The sequence below is a fragment of the Linepithema humile genome, chromosome 8, assembly GCF_040581485.1.
Source record: "Linepithema humile isolate Giens D197 chromosome 8, Lhum_UNIL_v1.0, whole genome shotgun sequence".
Lineage (NCBI taxonomy): Eukaryota > Metazoa > Arthropoda > Insecta > Hymenoptera > Formicidae > Linepithema > Linepithema humile.
This window is the reverse complement of record NC_090135.1, coordinates 2,401,106-2,416,452: the sequence shown is the minus strand read 5'-3', so window position 1 is coordinate 2,416,452 and position 15,347 is coordinate 2,401,106. Positions and strand designations below refer to the sequence as shown.

Here is a 15,347-nt window from a genome sequence, read left to right as displayed (position 1 = left end):
ATTCGTTGTGTAATTGACACCAATAAGAAAATGTTACATTTAATAATTTATTAAGATCAAAACTTTTTCTCTTTCGTTTATTAACAGGAATTGAAAGAAGGATATTTTTATTAACAATAGTCGTCGTATTATGACAATTTTTACATCGTTTAATGGAAGTGACTTGATGCTCAACTAAATTTTTTATATAATCGTATTTCGTGCAAAGAGCTATAAGAAATTCACATGTATCTCGTTTAACATTTTTGGAGAGAAATTCTCCTAAACTTTGTCGTATTACATATGTATTCAAGTTAGGCAGTTTGTTTTCATATTGATTTATTAAAATACCTAAAATACTTAATTTATCATACTCAAATATTAGTTTTCTAATAACATTTAAATGTAAAAAGCATTGCAATACTGCATTTGCATAACACGAACCCCTATCTATATTTTGAAAACCATGCGTGACCCAAATAATATTTTTTCGAACTTTTTTATGTGATTCTAGAACAGAACTAATTATTTTGGGTTGTACCCATAAAATATCTTTTATTTTACGATACTTTTTTTTTGAAACAGAAATTATATCTGTTTTGGATTTGTGTATTTGTTTTAATCGATTATATTCAACAATAGCTTCTTCACTAGCTTCTATAGATAAAGGGTCAAAATTGATCAAATGCAATCCATCTGAAGATGTTACTCGTGACAATGCAACATAAACTTGGCCGTGACTAAATACAGAATTACCTATGTCCATAATAGCATTCTGCAAACTCAGGCCTTGGCTTTTATGAACAGTAATTCCGTAACTTAGACACAATGGAAATTGTTTTCAAATAACATATGCTTTCTCCATCACCGCAAATTTGACATTTACTCTTTCAATTAAATATTCTAAACCTGATGGCAAAAAAAGCTTAATTTTTTCTATATAACCGTTAAAAATATCTTGTACAACTGAAATGACTAGCAATTGTACCATTAACAAGACCCAAACTAGCATCAATATTACGCCTTATCATGACTTTTGCCCCAATTTTTATAACAATTTGTTTCGAAAGCCCAGCTGTTTTAGAATTATCATCATCATTATTTTCCAACACTTTTAATATTTTCTTTTTTATATATGGAATACATTCGATTGTATCTTCAGCAATTAATAATATTTCTTTCGAAGCAATACGACTTAACATTGCAGCATTCAAAACGTCACACGTGTGACAAGTGGGCAATAAACAAACGGTATCTGATGGCAAATTGTTAATAAAATTACATAATTTATTTAATCTAGATTCGAAGGAATCTTCTGTAAAAGATATTTTCCTATTTTCCAAAATTTCATAATCAGATTTTGTTAATAAACCAATACGAATTCTTGACAATAATTCACGATAAGACTCATCTTCTTGCTGGCGCATATTAATTGTCAACTCATCGTAATCAAATAATGTAGTCTACAAATTTACAGTCTGTAGGCAACCGATATATTTGTTAACTTTTTCATTTGACAAATCTTTAAAGACAGAATCTTCATGTACAGGAGGCAATTGAAGCAAATCTCCAAACAAAAGAATATGCCTTTTACCAAACCAGCCATCATCACAATCACTTGAATCAAATATTTCAGACAATCGAAGATGTATGTACATTAAAGTCAAATTAGATATCATTGATACTTCATCGATTATAAAAAGAATAACATCTTTAAGTTCCGCTCGTAAAAGTTTGTAACGGTTCGCTTTTCTCGACGCCGCGGATCTGCTCGCCGGAGTCAGGATTCGAGAGAAGGAGGGAAGCTGATCAATCACTCCGTGAGATATATTAAAGCTTCGTTTATTCAGTTGTCTGAGGAATACAATGCGCGCTTCTGCGTGGACGATCTCTCTTACGTCTACGGCGATCACTAAACTAACGATAACTACACTTTATATAATACAACCGCGTGCCGGGAGAACCCTGGTCTCAGAAGAGGGAGCACCCGTCTCCGTTAGGACGGCCTAGCGCGCCGCGCGCCGGGAGAACCCTGGCTTCAGGGCGGGAGAACTCGGCCCTGTCGGTGGGGAAATCGGAGAGACCGAATGCCGGGAGCAACCCTGGCAGCAGAGCGGGAGAACCCGGCCCTGTCGGCGGCGGAATCGGAGGGGTCGTTTACCGGGAGCACCCTGGTAAACGAGAGGACGAGCTCGTCTCGGTCGGCAGCGATCGCCGGAACGCCGAATACCGGGAGCACCCTGGTAAAAGAGAGGGAGAACCCGCCTCGGTCGGCGGCGATCGCCGAACTGCCAAGTACCGGGAGAACCCAGGTAGCAGAGCGGGCGCACCCGGCTCTGTTGACGGTCGCGGAAGTCGGAGCAGGTATATCTCGGGAGCACCCAGAGATGTGGTCTGGTCGGATACCGGATCGGGACAGGCGCCGACACTCGAAGTGTCGGCGCCTGTCCCGAGCTGGCTTATATACTCGGCTCGGGTCTCCCACTCTCGAGTGATAACGGTGGGAGCGGTCCTCACGCTGGGGAGATACATTGTCGTCGATACTGGTCGCGCCTGTGTTTTGGTCGGTCGGTAGGGACGATGAGTGATAGGCGCATCGTCACAAGTTTTAACACATGATCAGACAATCGTTTATATTTAGGAGTATTACCATGTTCAACAGGTAATTGAAGCAATCTATGAACTGTCAAACCGTCTATATTAAACGCTGCTATGCCAGTAGGTGCTGCTACAGCAGTATCTTTTTTGAGATTTTGTTTTATCCAGCACTTAACAGTTTTAATTAAATAACTTTTTCCAGTACCACCTTCGCCACTAACATAAAATCGCAATATTGATTTATCTGACCCTATAATAGTAATAACTCTATCGAATACTCTTTTTTGATCTATATTTAATTTTGCAATCATTTCTGATACATTAATATCTTTAATATTTTTATCACCGAGATCCTTAAAATCTTGCATCGCTTCACCAGCTTCTATATTTTGAACACCTATTGGATTGTCAGGATCATCTTGTGACTCATGTTTTTGTACTTCATCTAAATGTTGCTGCACTAACTCTTTAGCATTTTCAAATGCTTTTTGCAATTCTTCTAATTTTTTGTGATATTGTAATGCTTCTGTTAAATGTAGTTTTACCTTGTGAAATGATTCTTGTTGTGGGTCCAAAGAACCACAACCAATTATTAATAATAAAATATATATATATATTAATAAAATATAAGAAGATGTCTATATATTACGTATCAAATTAAGATATCTAATATTCAGTTTCCGGCTCATGCGAGACACCGGATAAATCGCGCAGCGAAAATTAAAACCTAATTCACTTTTTACACGACAATGCTGACGAACGATCGAATTTCGTCAGCAAGTTAGATCGTTAAAACTGCAATCAAGTGCAGTTTCACGTATATAAAATCGCCCTCGCGAGATCACGACGGCGGGTCTAAAACTATCAGTCACAAGAAACGGACGTATGTCCGTTGGGACCACAAATCTAGAAGAACGCGAATTATAACAATTCGCTAAAAGCGAATAAGAATAACTTGGGGCTCCGCGATACCACACTAAGACAAGGATTCCAGACGGAACTTAGACTACTTAAAAGTAAGGGAATTTGTAATAGAACAAGAAACCAATAAATATATGGGAGACTGTTTTTTATTGAAAAAAAACGTCAAAGGATTATTCCCGGATTCCCGGCCTAACTCCTCGGCAGATCCCGAACCCGTGCCCTATCACCAAGGGCACAACATTCTGTATAAGTATCACATCCATTTCTAAGCTCTTCTAATTCTCTCCACGGTTCGAACAGAAGTAATAACGCAAAGAAATACTTTTCCGGTTGTGTATTAACATTATATCTATAATGATTAATAAGATATCCACGCTGTCATCGTCTAAGATATCCATTTTTAAATTTATAGAATTCAACAAACTTATTTTGTGGTTTGATTTTTGTAATATCATACCATTTTGCAAACTCATAAAGAGACATACATTCTAATTCTTTTGGTCTCTGTGGATAGTGGTTATCTATCAAAGATTCACAAAATATGTCTGTCGATTGATCATCAAGTACTTCAATCTCTTTACGAGTTTTCTTTGCCACCGTCATCTTTGCCACCGGGACCACCGCCGTCATCCTTGCCACCGGGACCACCGCCGTCATCGTTGCCACCGGGACCACCGCCGTCATCATTGCCACCGGGACCACCGCCGTCATCATTGCCACCGGGGCCACTGCTGTCAGCGTTGCAGGCACAGTCGCAGCCGCCGCCGCCACCAGCATCATCATCATATTCATATCTTCCGCCACATATTATAAAAGGTAAAAATTATATCCGCTCTTAAAATAAGTAAAAATTTTTCATATCTTCCGCCACATATTATAAAAGGTAAAAATTATATCCGCTCTTAAAATAAGTATAAATTTAATATTTCAATTTTTTTTAGAGATAAAAAATTGGCAGCAACAGCAGCAACAGCAGCAACAGCAGCAACAGCAACAACAATGGCAGCAGTGGCAGCAGTGGCAGCACCCCCCTGCATCCCTGGGGGGACAGGAGTACATACCAGTGCTACGTAAGTTATTTTAATTTTATTTTATATATATTTTTTTATTAATCCTCGAAAATAAATTATTAAATTTGTTTTGTTCTATTACAGCACCACGATGGAACAGAGGAAGAGGAGGAGGTCGCGGTCGTCGAGGAGGAGGTCGCGGTGGAAGTCGCGGGCGAACTCGCGGCCACATTCACTTCCATTTTTAACATCGATATTCGGATCTTTGCGCCCGCATATGTGCATATACGGAGCTGTCACGACATAACTTTTACACACACAAAGTATAATATAATATATTTAGTAAAAGTATAAATAATATATTTAATATAATATTTTGTGTCAGCGTATAGTGGATAATATATTTAGTAAAAGTATAATATATTTAATATAATATTTTGTGTCAGCGTATAGTGGATAACCAATAATAGATAATAAAAAATTTTTTAATGCCATCCTCAAATTTTTTGTTATTGATTTGTTAGAACATATATTTGCGAAGTGTGCAACTATACAAATGCATTTTTGCATTTACACCAAACTAACAATAAGTTTGGTGCGTAATAATGTACCTTATAATTATGTCAATTAATTTCGCATGAATTCTTTGTGAGATGTCTTTTGTAATACACGTTCTATCGTGAAATATGTATAAAAAAATGAGGAATGTTGATCAAAGTCTACATTTGATTAAGTACGCGAAAATCATTACTGGATCTTCTTTTCTTCATACATAAGTTTTACATGCATATTCTTTATTTTATTATGACACGTATTTATGATACATATGTTAATCATGAACTCCATCTTCTGATTTTATAAGCTTTTAGAATACAATTTTCTCAATTAGCCCAAAAAATTCGAAAATGATATTGAAAAAAATGGTATTCCGTAGAAAAATAAAATATTTATTTTATTTTATAAATCTAATTTAAAATATTATTTTATTTTATTTTACGGAAAGAAGATTTGTAATATTATTCTTATGGGAAAAAAGTTGCAGCTCAATAATCGAAACGTATCTTGCAAATTCATAAATCGATGCAGAATATTTAATTGTGAAACAATTAATTTCACACTTTAAATATAATTTTTTTTTTTTTTAATTGAGAAAGTGTAAAATGGTATATAAAAATGTATATATTATAAACTTATATTACTTATGTCTTGAAATATATATTATATAAACTTATATAAATATATATAAATAAATATAATATATATGTATAAATAATATATAAATAAATCATATTATTTATATCTGTATCCTGTGCAATTGTTCATGTAATACTTACCTGCTTACATATACCTGCATACTCACCTGCAGATTCCACCATGTGCACAAAGTACACTTTCTGTTCTTTGTCCATTAACCACAGAATATTGAGCATTGAGTCAAAAGAAACAGGAGGGAGCATATACTAGCCAGGACTAGGTAAATCCGCGGACAGATGTACGTCATGGCAGCCATCTTGAGCGACCACTTTTTGAAAGTGAGAGGGAATGCTCGAGCATAGCGGCAAGCGGCATACCGTACGCCGTACGCATTAATATGCAGTGTATAGTCTTTTATGCAACAGTGTATGGAAATAAACGATCAAAATGGTATACTGTAGAGCTTGTGGCATAACAGCAGCAGCTCGAAATCATGGAATAACGTTTCATCGGTTAGTATTATCAACAATGAGATTTTTATTTTGGAGATTATAATCATATGTATAGTATTGTGAAATTGTAGATTCACAATAATTACTAAATAATTTTCACTCACAAACAGGTTTCCGAAAAATCCGGATCAAAGAAATGCATGGATAAATTTTTGTAAGGACGAAGGATTTAATATAAATTTAGATTTTAGATTTTAACATTGCTTTTATGGAAATACTGCACGAGTGCAATCCCAATGAAAAACGCCATTAAAATTTGGTATTATTGTTGCATATTATAGTTATTTTCTTTTAATTGTACATTATTTCCTAATTAAACATAACAAGTCATTTAATATTGGCGCCCTTGAGCGGCCATCTTGAGTGACCACTTTATATAGTCACTTCCGTCCGCACTTTTAAGACCAAATGCTCCCTCCTGTTTCTTTTTACTCAATGATATTGAGAGTGTTGTCAACATGTCTTGCTATACTTCTGCACTTTAAGATAAAAAAAAATTTTTTTCATAAATAATACTATTATTTTAATATACACTATCTTTATTCGTCTCCACAACACGTTATATATACATTTTACGACCGATATTAATTATATCAACGTTAATTAATATTGTCGGTCAACCGTCGACGTTCTCACCCGCTACTGCGCATAGCGCGCACGTATGAGTCATTTAGACTCCGCATACTTACCGATAATGAATCGAGCCGGCGTCATTAGCATACTGGCGGTTTAAGAAATAAGATCATACTATTGTATCATTCAGAAATAAAAGTTTTATTCTTTAATTGGAACCTTACATTACAACATAAATGGTGGCAGCTGTACGGGATATTGACATTTGTCGAAAGTGAAGGACAATCTACTAGTGTTTTCTAGTTATCTCTTTAAGAATCTTCACGATATCCTGTATATTAACGAACCTGCGATCCAACGAAGCGATCTGCGAAGTCACGACTAAATTCGGCAGCTAGGACAGCAAAACTGGATCGGAACAATTCTTGGACATCTTGGAGACAAGGCAGAACAAACGTAAGTCTTACGGACTCAACTCTGAGCGAAATCCTGCAGAGAGATTTCACGACTGCTCTAGAAATGTCGCGACCACAATCTCCCGCAATGACACAAACAGAAATTGTATTACACAGCCTGTGTGAGAAATTAATTAAAGTCAATGATAAATTACAAAATCTTGAAGCACGATTAGATAACAAACCAATTCCTCCGGCGAGTAGAATAACAGAGCGAATCTACCCTCAATTACCGGAAGAATTACTGACAGAAGCGCAAGAAATAGATAAGATAGACAAGTATGAAAAATGCCTACCTATGATCCCCGAATTTGACGTAACCAACGCGGAACAATTTATTAACATGATTCTACGCGTGCAAACAATATTAATCCAGAATCAACATCAATATTTGCTACTCGGGATCCTTTCACAAAAACTCAAAGGAAAAGCAGCTTTAGCAGTACGTGCCGATACTGTTTCATCAATTCCTAAATTGATAGAAAAAGTCAAATTTCTTTATGGAAAAACCATCGACGTAAGCGCATTATCAGTAAAGCGAGATCTTTGTAAACAACGTCTAAACGAAGCAACAGATGACTTTATCGAAAGATTCAGCAAAATTCACGATGACATTATAACTGCAATAAATACCAATACTTATGCCTTTGGCGGAACCACGATGTCGGAAATACGCGAAAATTTTGCACGAGAAGAATCCATTAGAGCTTTTAAACGCAATATAAGAAAAGACATTTCAATATTTCTCCACTGCAAACAAATCAACACAATACAAGAAGCCTTTGAATACGCTCGTATGTATGATCTCGAAACCCGATACAACAATATGTTTCGAGGCGATAATCAACCTAATAAAGAACGATATCACGGACAAGGAAGACAAGAATGGAAGAAAAAAGAATTCAAAACCAACGTGCAATGCGATTTCTGCAAACGCTATGGACATAAAGAAGAGGAATGCCGAACCAAGCAATGGAAGCAGAAGAATATGGATTTTCAACGGGGACAGCCAACAATCAATCCGCCAGGCACATCGTCAACGCTTGCTCAAATAGCGGCAGAAGAGAAACAGTCAGGCCAATGGTTCGACTAAAATTCGATGAACTACTGGAAACTGGATTTTTAATCGACACCGGCAGCGAAATTACAATCGTAAGTGAAAAACATCTAGATAAGAACAAAAAATATAAAAAGGGGCCAGGAATAGAAATAATAGGCGTTAACAGTACTATGCGCAAAACCCTTTATTCAATTAATGTAACTTTACAAAACAAAGAACACGAAATACAAGTAGTGCATGACAAATTTTTGCGTGATGATAATGGAATTCTCGGAACTGATGTACTTTTTTCTCACGATTTTTCATTAACAAATAATAAGTTTAAACTAGGCAACGTTGAAAAAACGCGATGTAACTCGACCCCAGACAAATATGTATTAGTAATTTTTAAAAACGACACTGGAGCATTCGCGAAACTTGACGTAAATAATAAACCATTAATTCCAAATCATTTATTAAATGAAATAAATACTATAGAAAATTATGATGAGAAACTAACTTTCCAAATTGAACCGAGGCAAGCTAATCAACAAAGAATAAAAGATTTAATAAAGAATGTTAGACTGGATCATTTAAAAGAAAATCAACAAGAATTAATAGAAATAATACAAAATTATAATGATATATTTACACTACCTGAAGATCCTTTACCGCTATCTCCAATCCTGCGGCATGAAATAAAAACAACTGATAATATTCCTGTACAGACTAAACAATATCGATACCCTCCTATACACCAAGAAGAAATAAAAAAACAAATTAAAAGCATGTTAGAAAAAGGGATAATACGCGACAGTGACAGTCCTTATAACAGTCCGCTCTGGATTGTACCGAAAAAACCTAACGCATTAGGAGAAAAAAATTGGAGATTAGTAATAGATTACAGAAAATTAAATGAAAAAACAATACAAGATAATTACCCACTACCTAATATAGACGAAATTCTCGATAAATTAGGTAACGCTAAATATTTCAGCGCTTTTGATCTTACCTCAGGCTTTCACCAAATCGGGATGAAAGAAGACGATATTTGCAAAACAGCTTTTTCAACGAATGAGGGTCACTATGAATATACCAGAATGCCATTTGGTCTCAAAAATGCTTCTCCTACATTTCAACGTATGATGAACCGCGGATTAAACGGATTAATCGGAAATAACTGCTTTGTGTATATTGACGACATAATAGTATATGGACGAACGATCGAAGAACATAATAAAAATTTAAAAATGTTATTTAAACGACTCAGGCAATGCGGATTAAAGTTGCAGCCTGACAAATGCGAATATATAAAACCGGAATTAGAATATTTAGGACACATAATATCCTCGGAAGGAGTAAAGCCTAATCCAGATAGAGTTAACAAAGTAAAAAATTACCCTACTCCTAAAAATCAAAAGGAAGTCAAACAATTCTTAGGACTTTGTTCATACTATCGTAAATTTATACCAAATTTCAGTAAAATAGCAAAACCAATGACGAAATTATTGCAAAAAGATAAAAATTTCGAATGGACAAATGAACAGAACAACGCGTTTGAATCTTTAAAAAATGCATTAACTAGTGAACCATTATTGCAATTCCCTAATTGGAACGAGCCTTTTATTCTAACTACAGACGCTAGCAATGCGGCATTAGGAGCTGTATTATCACAAGGAATTATAGGAAAAGATAAACCAATTGCCTATGCATCACGAACATTAAACTCAGCGGAAACTCGATATACGACTACGGAGAAAGAATTATTGGCAATAGTGTGGGCCACTAAGCATTTTCATCAATATCTTTACGGACGCAAATTTAAAATTTTGACAGATCACCGACTTTTAGTGTGGTTAATGAATGTTAAAGACCCTAATTCGCGTTTAATGAGATGGCGACTTAAATTACTTGAATACGATTATGAAATAATATATAAACAAGGAAAGATAAATACAAATGCCGATGCGCTTTCTAGAGTACAAATCAATACCGCCGTAAGAGAATTGCAAGGCGAACTTGAAGAATATTTAAAATTCTACGAAAATAAAGATAAATTGAATTTGGAAGATAAACAATTTTTAAATAATATAAACGAAACATTAAAAGAAATCAAGGAAGAAAAAAATAAAGGAAAACCTCAAATAAAAACCCAATTAAAAATCATTAGAGGCAAATCACGTTTAGCTCCAACGTTAATATACACGCAAAACCCCCCTGAAATTCAAGAGAAAAATGTAACTTATTTAAACCCTAATGAAACCGACAAATACAAACGACAAGTCATAAACTCAATTCTCGATGATTCAAAAGAATTAAACATTATTATGGATCGAAATTACGATTCAGAATTTTTTTGGCTTTTGCAAGACGAATCAGATCTCACGATTTTGAAATCAAAGTCTGAACCGCTCGACAAGAAACAGATCATACAAGATGCACATGATTCGGAATTTGGTGGACATTACGCTCTTGACAAAACACTAACTAAAATAAAAAATATTACAACTGGAGCAATATGGGACGTGACGTTAAAGACTACATCGACACATGTGAAACTTGTCAACGAAATAAAGATACTAAGCGACAAAAGTATAAACCGCAAGTGACCGACATTCCCAATAAACCAAATGAAAAAATATCAATGGACATAATTGGACCATTAGAGCCGACGCCAAACGAGAATAAATATATACTAGTAATTCAAGATTACTTAACTAGATATTTAATCTGTGAACCTTTGATTGATAAATCAACAGCCGCGATAATAAAAGCGTTCTGGAAATCATGGTTAAGAATTTTTGGTAAACCTAGAGAAATATTAACTGACAATGCAAAAGAATTTTTATCTGAAGAATTTGATTCATTTCTAAAACAAATGAAAACTAAACAAACTTTAACTTCAATTTATCATCCTCAATCAAACGGAAAAAATGAACGATCGCATGCGATACTAAAAGAATATCTTAGACATTACTCTAACGAACAAGAGCCGTGGGATATAGTATTACCTAAAGCTACCTTATCTTATAACACGACAATCAATCGTACCACAAAATATACACCCTTTGAATTACAACTCGGATATGAGCCGAACTCGATCCTAGAGGAAATGGACGAAGACGAGACATACGAACAGATAATCCAGAATAAAAAATATAAACACGAACAAATTTTAGAGAAAGCGAAAGAAAACATAACTGACTCACAACCCTCTACCTCATATGAAAATCTCGAACCAATCTTACCCAACTCCAAAGTCCTAACTAGAAATTATACATCCTCAGGACTTCAAGCTAGATGGAAAGGACCATATAAAGTAGAAAGGATTCTTCCAAATCAATCTATTATCGTGAATGAACACGGAAGGTTGGTTACTCATCATAGAACTAATGTAAAAATATTTAGACATAGAGATTTAATAATTTCAGAAGATGAAGGAGATGAAGAAGGATAAAAGAACGAACTTACTGCTAACTCCATTATTGCTCATTTTTATAATCATGACTTTAACGGCTAACGGAACACAAGATAACAAATATAATATACAAAAACTCGGTGCTACGGAAACAATCTTCTTCGAATATTTAGGCAAAACGCGAATCTTTCACGAAGAATGGAAAATTGTAATAGGTTACGACTTTGCTCGTATTGTAGAAGAACTAGAAACGATAAACAATTTATATCTCAAAACAATCACTGACTTATGTTTACGTCAACAACAGGTGTCTCATATTAAGTTTGCATGCTCCTCTTATCAGAGACTATTAAAACGAATAAAAAATCTTAGCAACGTCAGGGGAGAGTTACGCAACGCTTTCTATTTAGCGGGCATAAGACTTAACAACTCCTCACGCGTAAGGCGCGGGATTTTCGATTTCGTAGGGGAAGTAAGCAAAACATTGTTTGGTACTTTGGATACCTCAGATGCTACCTATTACGATAATGAGTTAGATCGTCTTTATAACGATCAAAAATCAATAATTCATTATGTTAACAATCAAACAAGCATCATCTTAAATGCGATTAATGCAAATAATGCAATGTTAAACAGATCAAGAGATCAAATTGAACGTATAAATGAACAATTTAATAAAGTACGAGATTTATCAAAAACTAACGAGTTAAACATAAGAATTGATGAAATTATGCTAGACTTGGAAATTGCCCTTAACGAATTACAAGAAAAAATACATAACGTAGAAGACTTGATATTCGATGCCAAACGTGGTATCATTAAACCATATGTCTTAACACCTGAGAGACTATTTTCAATACTAAGAGAACACGAACATGTAGATAATTTCCCAGTTAAACTGGAAGAAACTAATTATTTAGCATTAATAAATATTTGTACTATCAACATAGCGTTAAATGGCAAACGTGCGTTAATAGAAGTTAAGATACCATTATTAGAAGATAAGTATTTAGAATTAACAAGAATTATATCGTTACCCTTGCATGGATGGATCTTTCATTCTATCATATCTAATAAAAATCCTTTAGTCCTCCTAGATCCAATGCGGCTACATTTTATTCCGATATCTCAAAGCGAAATAGATAATGCTAAAATACTAAATGGTCAAAAATTAATTAAGCGAAATCAACCTGATTATTCTACTCATTATCGAGATAATTGTTTAAGCAACATACTTACTAAACATAGCGATGAGTCGTGTGAAAGAAAATATGCAACTATTCAAAACACAGTATGGATTCAATTACAGTCGGGTAATCAATGGATCGGAATAGCTCCCAAAATTGAAACTCTACATATACTCTGTAAAGATAATGTTCCAAGGCACGAAGATATATACGGAAATATAATATTAACCATAGCCCCTGACTGTGAAGGAATATCACTTTCAGCTACAATGAGACCGAGCAATATAATAAATAACAATTCGAAATCTTATGAGATAATCAATGCTAGAATTAACCTGCCAAATTTAACTATTCAAGAAACTGATATTCCTAAAGTTTACTTACCGTAAATATATTAGATAAAGAAAGTATGCAGCATATGGGTAAGACACTCGGAGAGTTGCAAGATATTGCTGATAAGGTATTGCATCACCAAAGAATAAAAACATGGAAAGAAAAATTTTATGAATACCTAGCATATGCTGGATACATCGCCCTTGCAGGCATGCTAATTGTATTTCTATATAAAATAGGGTTATTTAAAACAATTGTTAAAATACTACGATCATTATGCGGACACTGTTATCACAATTGTAGCTTTGGAAATAGCGCACCTACGCAACATGTAACATATACTCATAAGCCAAGCGACTCCCAAGCAAAACCAGATCGTCTTCTATTCAAACTCAATAAAATTTGAGACGACTGTTTTGTTTAACCCGGGGAGGTGTCGGTCAACCGTCGACGCTCTCACCCGCTACTGCGCATGGCGCGCACGTATGAGTCATTTAGACTCCGCATACTTACCGATAATGAATCGAGCCGGCGTCATTAGCATACTGGCGGTTTAAGAAATAAGATCATACTATTGTATCATTCAGAAATAAAAGTTTTATTCTTTAATTGGAACCTTACATTACAACAATATCATCAAAGCTGCGAGCTGACAGGTCTGAGCGCCACCATATTAGAAATCTGAATTGAGTGCGTTCTGATTGGTTGCGTGCTGACGACGCTGATCAATAAGACATGCGTTACATTTTAGCGTTACATTTTATGCGACATCCGAGAAAAATGATGATTTTTTAGATTTCTCGACTTTGGATGCATATATCTTTATAAAGCACACAGAGCAAAAACAAGCATATTTTTCTTATGTAATTTGGGTATGCGCTTTCGATTGAGCCTATTACCAACTCAATCGGCCCAGCCGTTATTGAAATCCGATAATCTCGGCTCGTCTCAACTTTCGGGCTCGCGTAAAGATACACGGTCGGTCTTGCGCTGCGCGTGAACTTGGCGCGAGACACTACCGTGTCTCTTGATATGCTTTTTAAAAACTTTCATTCTATTTTCATTGTATTTGCAATATTTTATTTTATTATCACACATACATACATATAGAAATATAATATATCTAGATATGCATGTAGAAAAAAAACTAAAAAACTAAAAGAAAAACAATAAATGTAATTATATGTGAAATATATTTATTTTTTTGTAAGTAATGAACGTAATCGGTCATCAGCTCGTCGCAGCCAATCTTGTATCAATAATAGTAGTTATACTATGGGAGTTCTGATCCAGGCATCTGAGGAGGTGCGCGGGTGAAGGGGGGAAAAGGTTGAGGGGGAGGGGGTAATGACGTCATCGTTTTGTAGGAGAGGGGGTAATTTCGGAGTGGAGGGGGTGACGAGGGAGGTGCGGGGGAGAGGGGAAGGTATCAGATTACATAAATTCCTGGAAGAAATAAGATAAGGATTGTTTATATAAACATGAGTCATATAGAGATAAGGATTGTTTATACAAAGGGTATCGGATTACACTGCGTCAGCACTTTTAGAGTGGAGGGGGTGACGAGGGAGGTGAGGGGAAGGTATCGGATTACATCAATTCCTGGAAAAGATAAGATAAGGATTGTTTATACAAAAATGATTTATAGTTCCGAGAATTGTTTATATCCTTTGATGCAGGTTTTATCTACGCATCAAAGTAGAGCGCCTGTAGAAATTTCATCATCGCTATTTTTAGAAAATACAATGGAGGGGGTGATAAGGATTGTTTACACAAGTTTTAGGCACCATGTTGCCAGATTTCAATTTGTGTGACATCATCGCTATTTTTAGATCATAGGCCCTTAGGCAGCCACTTTTAGGCGCCATGTTGTCAGATTTCAAGTTGCGTGACATCATCGATATTTTTAATTAGTGTCATGTGCAACAAGCGGGTATATAAGCAAGTGAGAAAAGAATAGGAACCATCAGTCGAAATGTTCATCGCGATTTCGGACGAACGCGACTTCCTGAGCCTGTCGGCGGAGGCATTAGAATGCGTGCCGAAGGTGCTTCTTGTGAGCAAGTTTGCTCGATTTGTGAACCAAGTGTGGGAGAAACTTCCGGAACATATAAGAGCGGATCCG

At 35.4% G+C, this 15,347-nt stretch overlaps 1 protein-coding gene and 1 long non-coding RNA gene across 2 annotated transcripts; one reads left to right on the top strand and one right to left on the bottom strand.

The window, feature by feature from the left end:
- Positions 1-1,353: 1,353 nt before the first annotated feature.
- Positions 1,354-3,957, bottom strand: LOC137001383 (uncharacterized). The gene is made up of 2 exons (XM_067360136.1): positions 2,605-3,957; positions 1,354-1,731 (listed from the first exon to the last, which is right to left on the bottom strand). Exons 1-2 carry the CDS (start codon positions 2,943-2,945, stop codon positions 1,443-1,445), a joined length of 630 nt encoding a protein of 209 aa, XP_067216237.1. The 5' UTR covers positions 2,946-3,957; the 3' UTR covers positions 1,354-1,442.
- Positions 3,958-4,208: 251 nt separating this feature from the next.
- LOC137001384 (uncharacterized) lies at positions 4,209-5,562 on the top strand. Its single transcript, XR_010891413.1, has 2 exons — positions 4,209-4,571; positions 4,656-5,562. It is a non-coding gene; the product is annotated as an uncharacterized lncRNA (long non-coding RNA).
- The last annotated feature ends 9,785 nt before the right edge of the window (positions 5,563-15,347 follow it).